This window comes from Mus musculus, chromosome 17 (genome assembly GCF_000001635.26).
Source record: "Mus musculus strain C57BL/6J chromosome 17, GRCm38.p6 C57BL/6J".
Lineage (NCBI taxonomy): Eukaryota > Metazoa > Chordata > Mammalia > Rodentia > Muridae > Mus > Mus musculus.
The window spans coordinates 74,481,425-74,500,330 of record NC_000083.6 but is presented as its reverse complement, the minus strand read 5'-3'; the positions used below and the strand labels follow the sequence as shown (position 1 = coordinate 74,500,330).

The following is an 18,906-nucleotide window of genomic DNA, read 5'->3' as shown; positions in this document are numbered from 1 at the left end:
CAAGTCCTCTAAGTTTTATTTATCTAGGGCTTTTACCTGTTTGGTTTTTTTGTAGATCTGTCTTGCCTAAGGAACACAGAGACGATGTCATACCATATCAGGAACAGAAGTTAACCTTTTGGGGGCAATGTCAGAAAGAATAATACAATAATTTGCTAACAGGGATTTGCTATTTTGTAGACACAGATAAAATAGTTTGTCTAATTTACAAAGTAATATTAGAGATATATACAGAATCCATGATTTACAAAAAAACTGTGATAAAATTTTCTTAATATTTCCCCTAGCAAAAACTGTAAATATGTTAGAAAAAAACAATACTTGTTAAAAGTCTCAAGTAATATAGGACAAGGTATTGTAAAACAAAACACACAGCTGGAAAACATTTTATTTTCTACTTCATATAACATTGTCCAAGATCATATACCACTTAAAAATATTTGCTGATGCTATAAATATTATTTTTCCTATATATTAATGATTTTAATGAATGCCATATCCATTATATCTCTTGCTCCTTTGGTCAAAAAGATAAACAGGGAACTTTAAATCAAATGTTTAGACATTCAAAACTGTTTTCTTAAGAGCACACACACACAGTCCAAATCTATACCAGCAACTATTAGATTAAAATCTATACACAATTTAAAAAGCAAGTTTTAAGTTTTAAACAAAAAACAGTAATAGCCAAATTAAAGAAAATTTAAGCATCAGATTTAGTATCTTAATTTTTAGGCTATTCAGAAATATATTTTGTGAATAAGAATTATTTCATAAATATATATGTATAAATATAAATAGGTATCTACAGGATCTGTGGTGCCAGAGAAAATTCTTTAAAGAAAAAAATTGCACTTTTAGATTTTTCAGGATGTTGTCAAATTTATACTTCATGTGAAACACAACTCCCCATCCAGGTGCTTTTGGCACAAGTGTTCAGGTGAATATTGACACAATCTGAAAAACACAACGCTTTTTATTTATTCGCGGAATATGAAGAACCAAACAGAATTCAGAATTCTGACCAAAAAAAAGAAAAAAAAATCCCAGATAACTGCAATTACTTAAATACAAAAAATATTGTTTTAAAAAGACTTTAAGCCTGCCTCTCTATCTGGAATGTATAAAATTTTACTAGTAATATTTTCTCCAATCCCTCCAGCAAGAATTCCCAGCGTAATACAAATGTAACACCATCTTTTTGATTCATGTACAACTTGGATCACACTCCAGTATATAAGGACAAAAAATAAATGTACAATAAAAAGATGGGGTAAATGAGGAGGGGCTTTTTGGTCTTGAATTCTTCACCTACGAGTAATGAAGCAGCACTGTAGGCAGCCCAGAACACACCAAACAGCTTAAAAAGAAAAGAAAAGAAAGAACAAGACAGCATATTAGCAAACCAATCAACATTTGAGTATCAAAGAGAACATTTACAATATTTAGAAATGTTATCTACCTAGTGAGCCTTTTTTTAAAGTAAGAGTTTCTCTGTGTGGCCCTGACTGTCCTAGGGCTAGATCTAGATCTACAGACCTGGCTTCAAACTCAGGTTCACCTGGCCCTTCCTCCTAATTGCTGGGATTAAAAGTATGTGCCTCCCTCCGTGACCTGGTGCAAGTGAGACTTTTTAAGAACATTTAACCTTGCTCTGTTTCTTAACTTCTGTAATTAAAAAGAAAAGAAACCTAATTATAATAATTACCTGTAAACTCTATGTAAAGAGACACTTGGGAGTCAGGCATGCTGGCATACAACCACCACTTGAATTCAAGGCAAGCCTGAGCTATAAGAGTCAAAGTGTCTCAAAAAACAAACAAAAAGCCAAAACCAAAACAAACCCAATAAACCAACCAAGAAAAAAATACAGCAAACTAAACACACAACAGACACTGTACAACTTACTTTTATAAGTGTAGATACCATTTCAAAAGATCCAACCACCAAAAGTATAGGGGCTATTACAATGAGAGGAAGTAATGAATATCCTATAACTCCAAGAACTTGGCCATATGCAACCTGTGAATTTCAAAAACTTTATGTAAGTATCACAGGAATCAGAATACTTATTTAAATCACTTTTTCAACAACATATTCTTTGACTCATATAACCACAAGAACTTTTAAAAAATCATAAAGTATCACATCAATGTATTTCAATTTATTATCTCATATATTCTGAGCCTTCTTACCACTGTATTTTCAATATGCTCCAGTGTTCTGATATTCAAAACCCACACTGCCGAACCTTGTCTCTAGCTCCAGGATTATGTATCTATCCATCTTCAGTAAAGATCATAACACTGGATAAAGGTAACTTGTTTGTTTTCTGAGACAGGGTTTCTCTATGTTGCCCTGGCTGTTGTGGAGCTCCTAGAACTCCACCTGCTTCTTCTTCCTGAGAGCTGGGATTAAATGCATGTGCTACCACATCTGGCAGAAGTAATGTTTTATAAATGACAAAGGTATGATTGTTGAAAAATCCATTCAGAGGGAATTGTTTTTCAAGTATTTCTTTTATTTTGTGTACATGTGTGTTTTGTCTACATGTGTGTCTATGCACCACATGTATGCCTGGTGTTTAAGCAAGTGGCCCAACACCATGTGGCTGCTGGGAACTGAGCCCAGTACTCTGCAAGAACAAGTGCTCTTAACCACTGAGCTGACTCTCCAGACCTCAGAGTAATTTTTAATGACCAGTTCATGTATATAGATTCAAATTCCTAACTGCAACAAACCTTCAAGAAACTACTGCTTGCTGCATTTTGGAGTAGTATTTAGGAACAAAATGTTCAGTAATCTGAAAAAGCTATTGAAATACTCTATTTTCCAGCTGTTCAGCTGTGTGAAGCCTTGCTTTCTTCATATAGTTTACCTAAAACTAGACACCACAAGGCACTGAATGAAGAAAGCCAGTCTTAAAGGTTGGCTTCCATGAAGCCACATGTTAAGCTATTCTTTTAACATTTCTGTTTTGGAAAGAGTTATTTTTAGCTAACATGTAGTATTTACACTTAAAATATAGCCAGTTCATGAACTTGAATTAAGTATTTTAAATTAATTTGTTGGTTGAGACTGCTGGCACATATTAACAATCCCTTGAGAGATACAGACAAAAGGACCAAAAGCTGAAGCCTTCATCTATGAGACTCTGTCTCAAAAAATATAAAAAACCCAATCTATTCTCTATTTGGACAAATACTGGGTAACACTGAGAAATCTCTATGGCAACTGAGAACTAGCTGGAGACCTGTTGTCAACTCTATGCTTCTATGAAGAGCAATATAGTATTTGATAGGTGGGAAGGGATCTTTCCTCTCCTCTCATTCCTTGTATTTATAGAGTAGATTTAAAAAATATATATCATCTGAAAAGAACTAATATAACTTAAGGATAATTCTGAGATCAAGAACCATTTATTTTTGTGGCTGGGAATGGTGGCATATGCCTTTGATGCCAGCACTTGAGAGAGAGGCAGACTGAGGTCTGTGAGTTCAATGCCAGTTTCATCCACACAGTGAGTTCCAGGCTAGCTAGGATTATCTAACGAGACTGTCTAGAAAACAGCATAAAAACAAACACTAAGAAAAATACTTTTTCTTTTTTTTTTTTTAAGTAAACACTTTTATGAAAAATACTTTTTCAAAATTAAGTACTTACTTCTCCACCAAGAACTCTAGCCAGTAAGAAAATTGTCAGTGAACCAAATATCCAAATGGTTATAATCCATGAGACCACCTTAAAGAGGAAAAAAATCATTAATTAACAACAACAACAAAAGAATCAAATAAACTGCTAAGTTTTCAGATATTCAGTTCTCTGCTACATAAGACAGCTTAGCAAGCAAATTTCAGGTCTGAGCGTTTATTAGTTCTCAAATCCATTTCCAAGTCTTACAAATGGAAAGTGTAATACAAACTGACAACCAACTGAAAGTTCAACAATTATTTCTTATAGAAACTTCAGTATTTCAAGGTACATGGTGAAAGATGACTTTAAAGAAGACAAAAATGTTTATTACTTTCCCCCTGGCTTATTACATCCTGCAAGCAAAAGCCACCCCCAAAATATGCTGCCAGTCTTCCTAACAAGCTTACTTAAGATACATGTATATATTTAACACTGTGCCCTGGGAGAGTCTGCAAATAATACTCTATTAGAAATTTAAGCATACTGATTGCCTACATCTTGGTTTTCTCCTTCATTTTGAACAAATTCGTAAACAGTGCAGGCTTGCTTCAAACTTACTGTGAAGATCAAGATGGCCTCAAACTTAACATTAGTCTTGGCTCAGCCTCCTACTACACTCAGCTTCTAGATTTTTGTTTCTAAATTTTCCCCTCACTAGAACTGACTCTTGAAGAATACTGACTGCTTCCAAGGCTAGAAGAAAGGGTGTACTCAAAAAAGTATGCAACATGGGGGTGGGAAATAGCTGAGGTGATAAAGTGCTGGCCACACAAGCACGGGCTTTAATTTGAATCCCAGGACTTGCACAAAATGCTGGGTGAAGTGGCATACACTTGTAATCCCAGCACTCGGGAATGGAGACAGAACTAAGCCAACTGGCAAGCCTCAAGTCTCATTTACTACGCTGTCTCAAAAAACACAGCAGATGGTGTCCTGAGGAACAACCATCAAAGTTGACCTCTGATATTCATTGGTAAACACACAAAACACACTCACCTGCACACACAAACACAAATGTGTATATTCACAAATATACACAAAGTAAGGGATATGGGTTTTTTTTTTTCTTTCTTTCTTTTTTTTTTTTTTTTTTTTTTTGGTTTTTCGAGACAGGGTTTCTCTGTATAGTCCTGGCTGTCCTGGAACTCACTTTGTAGACCAGGCTGACCTCAGAAATCGGCCTGCCTCTGCCTCCCAAGTGCTGGGATTAAAGGCGAAACACCACGCCTGGCTAAGGGATATGTTCAAAGGTCACAGAAAGCCCAAAGAAACTGCCAATGGCTACAAGTGGAATAATCTGAATAAAGAACCTGTAATGATATAAGTAACTGGGTAATTAAGTAACATCCCCACTTTGAAATGAGAGCCAGAATGAATACTTATTTTGCTAAGTTGCTTTTGCTAGGTATTTGTCATAAAGTATCTAGTAGAGGCTGAGAAAATGGCTGTCATCAAGAACACACATCACTTCCAGAAGATCCAGGTTCAATTGCCAGCACTCACACTGGGCACGACTTCAACTTTAGAATTCAATACCTCTGACTTTCCCGGTACCAGCAGGCCATGCACACACCCACACATACATACTTTTTTTTTTTTTTTTGAGACAAGAACATGTCCACATACATATATATTTTTATTTTGAGACAGATCTTGTTTTTTGTTGAGACAGATCAGACTGGCCTTGAATTCACAGAGATCCACCTGTTTCTGCCTCACACATATAACCAAAAATAGTAAAATTAATCATTAAAAAATGTAATGAATAGTGGTAATGTTGCACAGCCTTAATCCCAGAACTTGGGAGACAGAGTCAGGCAGATCTCTGAGTTTGAGACCAGTCTGATCTACAGAGCAAGTTCCAGGACATTCAAGGTTACACAAAGAAACCCTGTTTAAAAAAAACAAAAACAAACAAATTTAATAAAATTTGAAAACTCTGGGGCTAGAGAGACAGCTTAGCAGTTAAGAGTACTTGCTGCTCTTGCAAGGAACCCAGATTTGATTCCTAGCACTCACAGGATGGCTAAACCACACAGAAAGCCAGATTCCTAGCAGCCACAGGATGGCTAAACCACACAGAAAACCAAATTCCTAGCACTCACAGGATGGCTAAACCACACAGAAAGCCAGATTCCTAGCGCTCACAGGATGGCTAAACCACACAGAAAGCCAGCTCCAGTGAGAATCTAACAGGCAGACAAAGCAAACACATTAAAATGGATAAAAATCTAAAAAATAGAAAACCTGAAAAAGAACTAATCCAAGGTACTCCTTAATTAATTCATTATGAAACAATTTTAGAAATGAACAAATGAGGGTAAGCTAGGCAAAGGTGAAATATATTTTTATAGTAAACATGTAACTATATATATATATATATATATATAATATATATATTTTATTTTTTTGTAAAGATCAGCCCGCCTCTGCCTTCTGAGTGCTAGGACTGAAAAGGTGCATCAGCACTGCCCAGCAACCTAATTTTTGAGCCTCATAAAAAGATTTAACATTCGTAATAAGATGAGGTATACTTACCCTAAACTGTCCATATAATGATATCATGGAAAAGAAAAGAACAACAGCCAGTGGACCCCAGAAGTCAGGATTGTCTCTCACCACCTGTCTATTAAAACCCAGCGATGGCATTGGCATCAGAACACAGCGGATCTTGTAGTAAATGTCCTTTAGATCGATGTCCAATTCTTCCCTATAATTCAAAAATTAGATTCTTTAAAACACGTAGTTTTGAATAGCAAAACAGGTTTAAAAGAACTTTAAATAAGACAGTATGACATCCATAGGTCAACATCTGCATTTGAAGTACATATTAGACTGAATCCACGGTAAAAACAACCACTGGGGCATGCCTTTAATCCCAGGACTTGGAAGGCAGAGGTAGGCAGATCTCTGAGTTCCAGGACAGCCTGGTCTACAGAGCAAGTTCCAGAACAGCCCAGGCTACACAGACAAACCCTACTTGGAAAAACAAAAACAAACAACATTCCCGACATCCTGGTTAAAGAAACACTTTCTGTACTGGCTAGTTTTGTGTCAACTTGACACAGCTGGAGTTATCACAGAGAAAGGAGCCTCTCTTGAGGAAATGCCTCCATGAGATCCAACTGTAAGGCATTTTCTCAATTAGTGATCAAGGGGGAAAGGCCCCTTGTGGGTGAGACCATCTCTGGGCTGGCAGTCTTGGGTTCTATAAGAGAGCAAGCTGAGCAAGCCAGGAGAAGCAGGCCAGTTAGTAACATCCCTCCATGGCCTCTGCATCAGCTCCTGCTCCCTGACCTGCTTGAGTTCCAGTCCTGACTTCTTTCAGTGATGAACAGCAGTATGGAAATGTAAGCCGAATAAACCCTTTCCTCCCCAACTGCTTCTTGGTCATGATGTTTGTGCAGGAATAGAAACCCTCACTAAGACACTTTCATTATTGCTTCGGTTTTCTTGTGTTTTGCTTATTCCTGAGACAGGGTTTCTCTCTGTAGGCCTGGCAGGCCTGGAACTCTCTGTACATCAGGCTGGCTCCAACCTCACATAGATCCACTTGCTTTTGCCTTCTGAGTGCTGGGATTAAAGACATGCACCTCACCTAACCTGCACTGCATCCATTTTTAAAAAATAGTAACTCTGGGCTGGAAAGATGGCTTAGCGGTTAAGAGCAGCGAATGCTCTTTAGACGGTCCTGAGTTTAATTCCCAGCAACTACATGGTGGCTCACAACCATACGTAATGAGATCTGATGTCCTCTTCTGGTTTGTCTGAAGACTCCTACAGTGTACTTAGATATATGATAAATAAATCTTAAAAAAAAATAGTAAAACTAAAACCTCTACTTTTAAAAAAGATTTATTTGTGTATGTGTTTCTATAAGTGTACGAAGTCAGATGTGGAGCTATAGGCAGCTGCATTGCCTGATACAGTGCTGGACTAAACTCAAGCTCTCTCAAATAGCAGGAAGCACTCTTAACTGCTGAGCCATCTCTGTTCTTCACCAAAAGCTTTCTCTATTTCATCTCTATTATTTTTCACCAAAAGGCTAACATTTTCTTCATCTGTCTTTAAAAAAAAATAAGCATCCTACAGATTAGGTCTTAAAACACAAATTACATGTTCTTTCACATACAAAAGTGGCTTGTTATCTTCAGGATCCTCATCTTCAACTTCCAAAAGCCAGCCATAGCCTCTTTGTCTCAGAAATGTAGTAGCTGTAGATTCTTTGATGAAATCTCCGCTTACACCGAGGTTTAATTTGACATCTGGAGCTGCTATAGAACCGCTGAGATCTTAGGAGAGAAGACAAAACTGTAAACCAGGGTGAGATATATAAATCAAAATCAAAATGTATATATATATATGTTCAAGTAATTATGATTTGCCAATCTCTAAAAACATGTGCTATTACACATAATCTACAAATTATATCAATGAAAAAAAAATGTATTGAAGCGGGGCGGTGGTGACACACGCCTCTAATCCCAGCACTTGGAAGGCAGAGGCAGGCGGATTTCTGAGGCCAGCCTGGTCTACAGAGTGAGTTCCAGGACAGCCAGGGCTACACAGAGAAACCCTGTCTTGAAAAACAAAACAAAACAAAAATTTATCAATGACAGACACTGTACTACTTTTCATTTTACAATCAGAGAAAAAAAAAACAAAACAAAACAAAAAGAAGAGGCGAACGGCAAGCCAGGTACAATGGAACATGCCTGCAATCCCAGCACTCAGGAGGCTAAGGCAAGGAGCCCAAGCTAACCTCAATTTCATACTTAGCCAAGGATGATCTTCAAGTTCGGACCTCCCTGCTCTTCCTCCTCCCAAATGCTAGGATGAATCAGCACATCTACTGTATTTACATACTGCTAGAGATTAAACTCAGAGCCTCCTGCTTATTATCAACTAAGCTACACAGTCAGTTCTAAGTCATACTTTTTATAGCATATATCATCCCACTGAAATTTTTATCCTGTTCTCACCAGTCCATTATCTGATAGGAAACATCTTGTAATATCATCTCCATAAAATTTTCCTGATTTTGTTGCTGTTTTGTCTGAGACAAGGTCTCACTTTAGTCCAGGCTGGTCTTTAACTGCTGTTAGTCCCCCTGTCGCAGCCTCCCAAGAGAAAGGATTACAGATGTGATCCACCTTGCCTGGCTGTCTCTGATATAGTTAGGAATTATTTTTTTCTTCTCTTTTAATCTTTTATGAAATTCTAAGCCAGAGCTTCTAAAAATATTAATGTGTTTATGAATTACCCAGGGACCCTGATAACATATAAATCCACATTAAGGGAGATTATATCTAGATATGTGCCAGGTAATGTTAATTCTGCTGGCCTGCAAACATAAACCAGATACGACATTATCTATTTGTCTGACATAAACTATGGACATCTAGTTATTCCGGAGGCTGAGGAAAGAGAGCATGTTCAGGGCAATATTAGGTCACATGCTGAGTTCAAGGCCAGCCTGAGTAACTTAGTGTGACTGTCTCAGACTAAAATTTAAAATCGGGGCTGAGCTGTATGAGGTAGTATATGCCTTTAATCCCTGAAGTAGGGAGACAGAGGTTACCTTGTCTACATAAAGTTCTAAGCCAAACAGAGTTACATGGTGAGACCCTGTCTCATTTTTAAAAAATGAAAAAAAAAATACAAAAACCAAAGAAAGAGTTAAAAAAAAAAACTAAGAAAGAAACAAATCATATTTATAGAAATCAGATTTCTAGCCGGGCATGGTGGCGCACGCCTTTGATCCCAGCACTCGGGAGGCAGAGGCAGGTGGATCTCTGAGTTCGAGGCCAGCCTGGTCTACAAAGTGAGTTCCAGGACAGCCAGGGCTACACAGAGAAACCCTGTCTCGAAAAGACAAAAAAAAAAAAAAAGAAAGAAAGAAATCAGATTTCTGAGAAAACTCACGTTCATCTTTAAACTGAAATTTCTTTTCTACTTTGTTGAGACAGGGTTTCAGTATGTAACCCCGGCAGGCAGAGAACTTGATAACTGTGTAGTCTAAGCTGGCCTTTAATTCAGGTATCTCTCTGCCTCTGCTTTTCAAGTGCTGGGGTCGAAGGGGTTCATCACCAGGTATTTCCATGTCTATATCGAAATCAACTTGTTTTTTCATATTGGGCAGTCAAAAATCTGGTCCCTGGTAAGTAAATAAGATTAAATAAAAGCAAAATCCAAAACCAGGTTACAAGGAGTTGAACTAATGAGGGGTGGGGGAAATTTCCCACAGTAGAAACGTTTTTTGTTTTTTTTTTTTCTCCCTGTTTTTGTTGTTGTTTGTTTTGTTTTAAGCAAGCACAGTCGCTTGCTCCAAACAGTACAAGCCAAGTCTATAGACACTGTTGGGAACACTAAGTTGAATTCCTCAAGTTTCAAATGCTCCTGAATACAGTTTTTTGAACACTGGGACCAAACACTACAAACTGTGTGGACCCAGGGATCTGGGCAAGAAATCAAGTTCAATTAAAAATAAATAAATAAAAGCACGTCTCCTTTCAAGTAAGTTTTCCATAACCTGCCAAAAGTCACCTCAGTCGGGAAGGTTTTCCTATTAATAGCAGAGCCACACAGCCCCACTTTGTTCTCCCTTAGATCCCTCACTCTTTTGAGTAACTGCGGAGCGGAGTTCAGAAAGAACTCCTTCCACCAGATCGGCGGGTTCCCTGGTGAACCAGGACACCCGGGGACCCCAGCCCGCAGCGCCGGCGCCCCGCACCCTGCCTCGTCCCCAGAGGCCTCCGGGAAGGCCCAGGGAGCACAGGGGCGGAGTCCCCCAGCTCTGCCAACCCCCCGCCCCGGAGCCCCGGAGGTCAGCCTCGGCCTCACCTTCCGCGTCCGCCGAAGACACAAAGGTGAAGTCCCCGTTGGCAGGCGCATAGGCCGGGGGCGGGCCCGGAGGCTGCATCCCGCCGGCCTCGGTGCTGACGAGCGGCTGGGCCCGGGGCTCCGGGACGACCTGCTAAGGGGCGGCCTGCGAGCCAGGAGGCGCGGGCTCGGCCGAGGGAGGGGACGCGCGAGCTAAGCGCAGCCTCTGGCTGCCGACCAGGTCGCACCCGAGGCCAGCCGGTGGCGAGCACCCAAGCACCACGACGCCGGGGCCCTGACAGGACCATAACAGTGACAGCGCCGCCGGGATTGGCTGTTTGTAATCTGCTCGACTATTGGCTCCCGCGAGAAGATTCTGATTGGCTGTTTCTGTGTTGATTCCGGAAACCACTCCAACACCGGAAGTGGCCTCTGAAATCTCTGTTCCGCCCTCATCAGCTGTTTACTTAAATAATTCTGTCTACCTTTTTCCCTGTTTGAGTTTTTATAAACATATCTTCTTCGTTGTTGTTTAACACAATTTGAGAGCTTAGTCGTTTGATGGCTCACGCTTGTAATTCCCGGAACTCCTAGAGAGGCCGAGGCAGCATTGGCAAAAAAGTGAGGCCCTTTTTTTTTCAAAGGAAAAAAAAAAAAACAACACACACACACACACACAACACACACACAAACTACTTAAGTTTTAGGACTTCAACCCCTCATTTCCGACCACAAGATTCTGCCACAATAATTCTATATATTAATTATATAGGATGTTTACGAAATTATGTGTCGTGACAAAGCTTAGTCTCCTTATCAACAAAATTAAGAGGCCGGAGAATGGTCATTGTAAAGCTGTAAATTTCCACCTACGGTTTAAGTACTCTGGCCAAATTAATTTATGAAGAAGGCAGCAGTCCAGAAAGGATAAATTAGGGCAAAGAAGCCCTTGCTTTTTGCCTGCTGCTGATTTCATCTGTTCCCTAATAAACTACCCAAAGTTTGCAAATTCACCTACGTTTTTATTATTTCTTTAAGATTAATTTATTTATTTTATACAAGAGTACACCACCATTGCTCTCTTCAGACACACAGGAAGAGGGCATTGGATCCCGTGACAGATGGTTGTGAGCCACCATGTGATTGCTGGGAATTGAACTCAGGACCTCTGAAAGAGTATTCGGTGCTCTTAACCACTGAGCCATCTCTCCAGCCCGGTTTTTATTTTTAAAGGCTATGCGTGTGTGCTTGAGGGTATGTGTGTGTGCAGATGCCTGCAGAAGGCACAAGAGGGCTTCAGATCCTTCAGAACTGCGGTTCCTGCAGACACCCAATGCGGGTTCTGGGAACCCAAACTCAAGTCTCTACAAGAGAGCAAGAGCTCTTAACCTCTAAACCAACTTCCTAGTTACTCGTCTATGTTTATAATCTTAAATTTTGCTTTTCATTTTTCTAAACTTCTGTATATGTGTGTATGTTGGTAAACCGAGTGCCACCCACATTCCTTAGCCTGGTACTCCCCTAGCCCAGCTTTGTTAACAGCGACAGCAGCCATGTCATCACCAGCGGCCAAATTCAATTTATTTCCACTGTTACCACAGGTGGAGTAGTCTTCCTGTGTACATGTGCCATACCATTTATATAGGCCAAGCCTTCACAGCTTGCCACTGTGCATCAGAGGCAGCCTTTTGTATAACTACCCTCCAATACATCTCTCCAGTGAGGGGTTTTTTTTTTTTTTTTTTTTTTTTTAAGATTCAAGGTCATTATTTATTTGTTCCTCTTAAAGACTCATTTTTGACTGGACTCAGACTTAGAAGTAGAAGCTCTCAGAGAGGACAGCCTACGTCTCTTGGCAATCTGTTCCTGGCGCTTTTCTTTGGCTTCCTTCATTCTCTTGGCCAAAAGTTTAGCATATTCTGCAGCCTCCTCCTTGTTCTTCTTAGTGCGTTGCTTCTTCAGAGCAATACGTCGGCGTTTGTGTTGCAGGACGCGTGGAGTAACAAGACGCTGAATCTTGGGTGCTTTGGTCCTGGGCTTCTTACCTTCTTTGTTTAAGGGCTTCCTGACAACATACTGGCGGACATGATCTTCTTTGGAGAGATTAAAAAGCTTTCGGATTCTACTAGCTCTTTTAGGTCCCAGCCGATGAGGCACAGTAGTATTTGTCAGTCCAGGAATATCCTTCTCTCCTTTCTTTACAATAACCAAGTTGAGAACACTGAGATTAGCTTCAACAATGCATCCGCGAACAGACTTGCGCTTCCTCTCTCCAGTTCTCCTTAGTCTGTAACAGGAATGCCCCTTACTCAACAGCAGGCGCACTCTGCCATGGGTCAGAACACCGTGCTTCATGGGAAAACCTTGCTTGTCATTTCCACCGCTGATCCGGGCCACATAACCCTTCCACTCTTCACCAAGAGCATCAGCGGCTACTTCCGTGGCCATGCGTTTCTCATAGAAGGTGCGGAGCTTGCGCTCGCTCATCATCCACCTCGATGAGCTTCTGACAGCCAGTGGCAGGGAAGGAGATGTTCAGCTTCATTTTGACACAGCCGAGCGCCTAGGAGGCGTCACGAAAAAGAGGCCTGACTTCCCAACAGTAAGGGGTTTTTTTGTTTTGTTTTGTTTTGTTTTGTTTTGTTTGCATGGTGTTATTTTGTGTATCCCTTGTCCCTCTAATCACAGCAAAAACCCTTACAGTGTACATGTGTTTGAGTGCAGGTTCCTTGGGATGCCAGAAGAAAATGTTTGGGCCCCTGAAAATGGAGTCGCAAGCAGCCGTGAGCAGCCTCACATGGGTATCAAGAACAGATTTCAGGCCCACCGCAAGAGCAGGATGGGCTCTTAATAGCTGAGCCATCTCTCCAGCTCCTACCCCCTTTTATATGCTCAAGTAAATATAGTTTAATATTCGAACTACATAAAAGTAGTTTCCAATTTGGAGTGCTCTGAGGATGGACTGTGAAACAGACATGAATGACGCACAATGAATCCATAATGGAGCAAAAGGAAGGCATATTCTCTAATATCCTCAAAGGAATTTAGAGAATGTTTCTTACGGGAGGGAATAGGTTGGTACTCAGAGGGTGAATGGAAATGTAAGAGAAATATGTAAGGGTGTGTGTGTTGTGATTGACTGGACTTGGGAAACCAGAAGTCATGGAGTTTTTATGAAGAAAAAAAATTGGTGTAGAGAAAAGTCCCATAAGTACATAGAAAAGTAACTGTGAAGAGAGCAGCATGTGGAGAGCACCTTTATTCCCCGTACCCGAGGAGCAGACCTCTGAACTCAAAGTCAGCCTGGTCTCCATGGAGGGTTCAGGCCAGCTAGAGACAGTGAAACCCTTTTGAAGGAGAGGGAGAGGTTCAGGAGGGGCTATAGATACTCCGAAGAGTTTAAGTTCCTTTTTCCCGAGGCAAGGGAGTGATATAGCCAAGTATACTTTGAACTATTACTTAAAACTATACATATGGAAAGATGAAGACTTTCATAGAGATGTATTATAATATTTTTAAACAGCATCTCATTATGTAGTTCTGGCTCACTTGGGTTTCTCTATAGAGCCAGGCTTGCCTGGAACTCACATAGATTCATCTGCTGCTGTCTCCCAAAATATATATATATACACAATTCTTGTACTAGGTTTAGAAGTCTAGAAATGAGAGAGAAGTAAATATAAGAGGCATTAAGGTTAGAAATCCATCAAAACTAGTGATAAACCACAAGATACTAAGAGTAAAAAGCAGTAAGGAGCTGGAATACATTTCTCTCTTCTTTCTCTCTTTCTCTCTCTCTTTCTTTCTTTCTTTCTTTTTTTTTTTTTTTTTTTTTTTTTTTTTTTTTTTTTTGGTGGTTTTTTTGAGACAGGGTTTCTTTGTGTAGCCCTGGCTGTCCTGTAACTCACTCTGTAGACCAGGCTGGCCTCAAACTCAGAAATTAGCCTGCCTCTGCCTTCCAAGTGCTGGGATTAAAAGCATGTGCCACCATGCCCGGCTCTTTCTTCCTTCCTTCCTTTCTTTCTTTCTTCCTTCCTTCCTTCCTTCCTTTCTTTCTTTCTTTCTTTCTTTCTTTCTTTCTTTCTTTCTTTCTTTCTTTCTTTCTTTCTTTTCTCCTCCCTCCCTCCAAGGGTATTTCTGTGTAGCCCTGGCTGTCCTGGAACTCACTCTGTAGACCAGGTTGACCCTCTAAGTTCAACCTGATTCTGCCTACTGAGTGCTAGAATTAAAGGCATGCATTGTTGCCCAGGAAGTAATTTTTTTTCTCTTAAAACATGGTATAATGAAGCCCAGGCTGGCTTCCAACTCCATATATACCCAAGTTTGACCTTGAGCTTCTGATTTTCCTATTTGTGCCTTTCCAATGATGGCATTACAGGCAAGTGCTGTCAAGTCTGGTTTATGCAGTGCTGGGGACCAAACCTCTGTGTAAATGCTACCCAAGCACTGTACCAACTGAGTCCACCGAGTACATCCTCATCCCACTTCTTGTTTCTTCCTTTGGTGTTAGCAAATGTTACTGAGTATGGAAATGAGGGCGAGGAAGGTAGCTTGGCAGTTAGGAGCACTGGCTGCTTTTCCAGAAGATCCAAGTCTGGTTCTTCGCACTCGGTTCAGGAAGCTCACACCCACCTGTGCCTCCAGCTCCAGGGATCAGATGCTGGTGTCCTCTTCAAGGCCCCTGAACTCATATGACACTTCTTTTAAATATGTGTACCTTAGGGCTTCTATTGCTGCAACGAAACATCACAAGCAAAAGCAACTTGGGGAGGAAAGGGATTATTTCAGTTAATTCTTCCTGGGAATCGTCCATCCCTGAGGGGAGCCACAACAAAAACTCAGGAGGAGCCTGGAGGCAGGAGCGGATACAGAAGTCACGAAGGAGTGCTGCTTATTGGCTTGCTCAGCCTGTTTTCTTATAGAACCCAGGACCACCAGCTCATAGGTGACACCACCCACAATGGGCTGGGCCCTCCCCCATCAGTCACTAATTAAGAAAATGCCCTTTAGGCCTCTTTACAACTTAACCTTATGGAGATATTTTCTTTTCTTTTTTTTAAAGACTTATTTATTTATTATATGTAAGTATACTGTAGCTGTCTTCAGGCACTCCAGAAGAGGGCGTCAGATCTCATTACAGATGGTTGTGAGCCACCATGTGGTTGCTGGGATTTGAACTCAGGACCTTCAGAAGAGCAGTCAGTGCTCTTACCCGCTGAGCCATCTCTCCAGCCCGGTATTTTCTTAATTGAGGTTCCCTTCTTTCAGAGGACTTTAGCCTATGACAAATTAAACCTGTCTAGTACAGGTTGGGCAGTGGTGGCGCACACCTTTAATCCCAGTATTAGGGAGGCAGAGGCTGGTAGATCTCACTGAATTAAAGGACAGTGTGGTTTACAGAGAGAGTGAGCGAGTTCCAGGACAGCCAGGGCTACATGAAAAAACCCTGTCTTAAAAAAAAAACCAAAAAACTAAAAAACAAGCAAACAAACAAACAAACAAACAAAAACCCAAACCTATCCAGCACAGTGTGAAAATAGAGGATGTGCTGGACTTCTGAGACTCTGAAGTGTTCGTCACTGTGTTTAGGAACGTACAGGTTGAGCTCCACTATTACTTGTTAGTTCATAAACACCCAGCGCTTGGCGTATAATTCTCAGCTAGAGATGTGGTATGATGTCAATAATTCAAGGTTGGCCATTGCTGTGATGTAAAATTCAGAGCATACTTCTGCTCAGGCCGCGGTACCTGCAGCAGCTGTTCCCACTCACAGACACTGACCCTTACCCCACCGAGAGTGCTGCCGGGGAAACTCTACCTCAGAGACCTCTCTCTAGGTGCCTGGATTTCTCATCCAGGGAGGGGAGTTTAAATCAAAGAAGGTATTTGTGGGTGAATTAAAAAAGGAAAAAAAAAGTAAAGAACAGAACAGAACCGCTCCTAGATATGGTGGGAAGAGAATTTTATTAAAGATGTGCAGGAGAGTCATAGCCAGGGGCAGCCCCCCCCCCCCCCCCCCCCGAGAATCCAGAGTGGTCATGACCCTGAACCAGGAGGGAAGAAATTGAAGAGAACCAAGTACAACAGCAGGAGGCCAGAAGTACAAAAGAAACAAAAGAGCATTAGAGAGGGGGGCGGAGGGGCAGACAGACAGACAGACAGAGAGCAGAGACAGGGGTGCAGGGAGCCAGAAGGGTGCAGAGAGAGTAGGAGACCAAAATGTCTGGGTTATATTAGGGAAAAGCCTCTGGAAAGAAGGGCAGCCCAGTTCCTGGGCCAGTAAGTTCAGGGCAGGGGATGGAGTATGCCACACCCTGGAACAAATAGGGGCCAAGGAATACTGGGAGAACCTGGAGGCCAGGTCCTCTTTAATATATTAAATAGGCACCTCAGTTGCTTGTCCAAAATTTGAAACTTAACAGTGGGCACACATCCCATTCCACATCGCCTGCCTCCTTGGAGAACCAGAGAGCTTGGTTTCAGAATTAGGCTATGAACTGCATTCCTTTTTCAGAGAGCTATAGGAGGGGACCACATCTCCACCGTGTGGGCCTGAGTGCTCTCTTTAGAGCCCTTGCCATACTTTCTGTCTCTGGCACTTGGGTCTGAGCTCTCCTCACAGCCTCTAACATGCTGTCTGTCTAAGGTGCTAAGAGCCCATGATGAAAGGTTTCAGATGTGGTTTCAAGAGAGGAAAATTGGGCTGGCAAGATGGTTCAGTGGTTAAGAGCGCCGACTGCTCTTCCGAAGGTCCCGAGTTCAAATCCCAGCAACCACATGGTGGCTCACAACCATCCGTAACGAGATTGATGCCCTCTTCTGGAGTGGCTGAGGACAGCTACAGAATACTTACATATAATAAATAAATCTTAAAAAAAAAAAGAGAGAGGACACTTGATGACTATTGGGGTGATGAGCTTATCAGAAGAGTTACTAATGCCACAGACAAACAGATAATTACATGTATGAGTATGGTGAGGAGTAAGCTGGAAGAGGGCAACAAATATGAAAAACAAGTGTGGTGACACATGCCTTTAGTCCCAGCACTGGGAGGGAGGCAGAAGCAGGTGGATCTCTATGAGTTCTAGGATAGCCTGGTCTACATAGTAAGTTCCAGGCCAACCAAGGCTATGTAATGAGGCCATGTCTCAAAAAAGAACAAACCCCTAGAAAAGAAAGACATACTCAGAGGCTCCAACAGCCATGTAGAAGGATTGGCCCCAAATAGAATGACTTTCCTTTTCTTTCTTTTTTAAAGATTTACTTATTATATGTAAGTACACTGTAGCTGTCTTCAGACACAGTGAAGAAGAGGGCATCAGATCTCATTAGGATGGTTGTGAGCCACCATGTGGTGGTTGGGATTTGAACTCAGAACCTTCAGAAGAGCAGTCAGTACTCTTTTTTTTTTTTTTTTTTTTTTGGTTTTTCGAGACAGGGTTTCTCTGTGTAGCCCTGGCTGTCCTGGAGCTCACTTTGTAGACCAGGCTGGCCTTGAACTCAGAAATCCGCCTGCCTCTGCCTCCCGAGTGCTGGGATTAAAGGCGTGTGCCACCACGCCCGGCTGAGCAGTCAGTACTCTTAACCGCTGAGCCATTTCTCCAGCCCCAACTTTCCTTTTATTTTCCCCACCTTCCCCCCCCCCTCTTTCTTGTGATACAGAGTTTCATATAACCCAGGCTGACCTACAAACTTACTATGTATCCAAGGCTGGCTACATATTCCCAATCCTCTTGCCGCTCCCTCCCAAGTGTTGGAGTTATGGAGTTACAGACCTGTGCCACCAAGCCTGGCTGAGTTGGTCCTCATTGGCCATGTGTTTAATGTTATTCTGTATCTTTACAGTCTTGGATGCTTCTTTTCATAGATACTAGTCTTCTGTAAACTTCATCCTTTTAAGCTGACAGAGGAGTTGTATCTTTAGTCACTGGCTCATTTATTCTTTCTTATTTGTGGTATTTGTTCCTTTAATCTTACTCTCTTGCATCCTTGCATCCTTTTCTCTCATTTTCCCCTTTGGAAAGCCAACATGTGAACGCTGGAATAGAATCCAAATCTTCTGCCAGAGCATCAAGTGCTCTTAAGCATGAAGCCATCTCCCTACCCCTCTACAACTAACTTTTAACATGAATGTTTAAATGTGCCAGTTAGAATTTGTTTAATTTTTTTCACCCTGTCCCAGATAATATAAGGGCTTGAGTCCATCTTTGGCAAACTTCCAAATAACACTTATTGTTGATACATAACTACTTCTGACTCACACTTCTTTTGGATCTTCCAAGAATGGTGTCCCATTGTTTAAAGTCAATATTTAATTTTAAATTTTTTGGGCTGTCTTTGTTTACTTATTTCACATAAAAATTTCTACCTCCTTTTGCCTAATGTGTATGT

At 41.2% G+C, this 18,906-nt stretch overlaps 1 protein-coding gene and 1 pseudogene across 1 annotated transcript; both read right to left on the bottom strand.

Annotated features, from left to right (window-relative positions):
- Positions 1–53: 53 nt before the first annotated feature.
- On the bottom strand, positions 54–10,838 carry Yipf4 (Yip1 domain family, member 4). The gene is made up of 6 exons (NM_026417.4): positions 10,537–10,838; positions 7,826–7,985; positions 6,232–6,403; positions 3,664–3,741; positions 1,909–2,022; positions 54–1,360 (listed from the first exon to the last, which is right to left on the bottom strand). The coding sequence occupies exons 1-6, from the start codon at positions 10,613–10,615 to the stop codon at positions 1,223–1,225; spliced, it is 741 nt and encodes a 246-aa protein (NP_080693.2). The 5' UTR covers positions 10,616–10,838; the 3' UTR covers positions 54–1,222.
- On the bottom strand, positions 12,310–13,060 carry Gm6476 (predicted gene 6476; annotated as a pseudogene).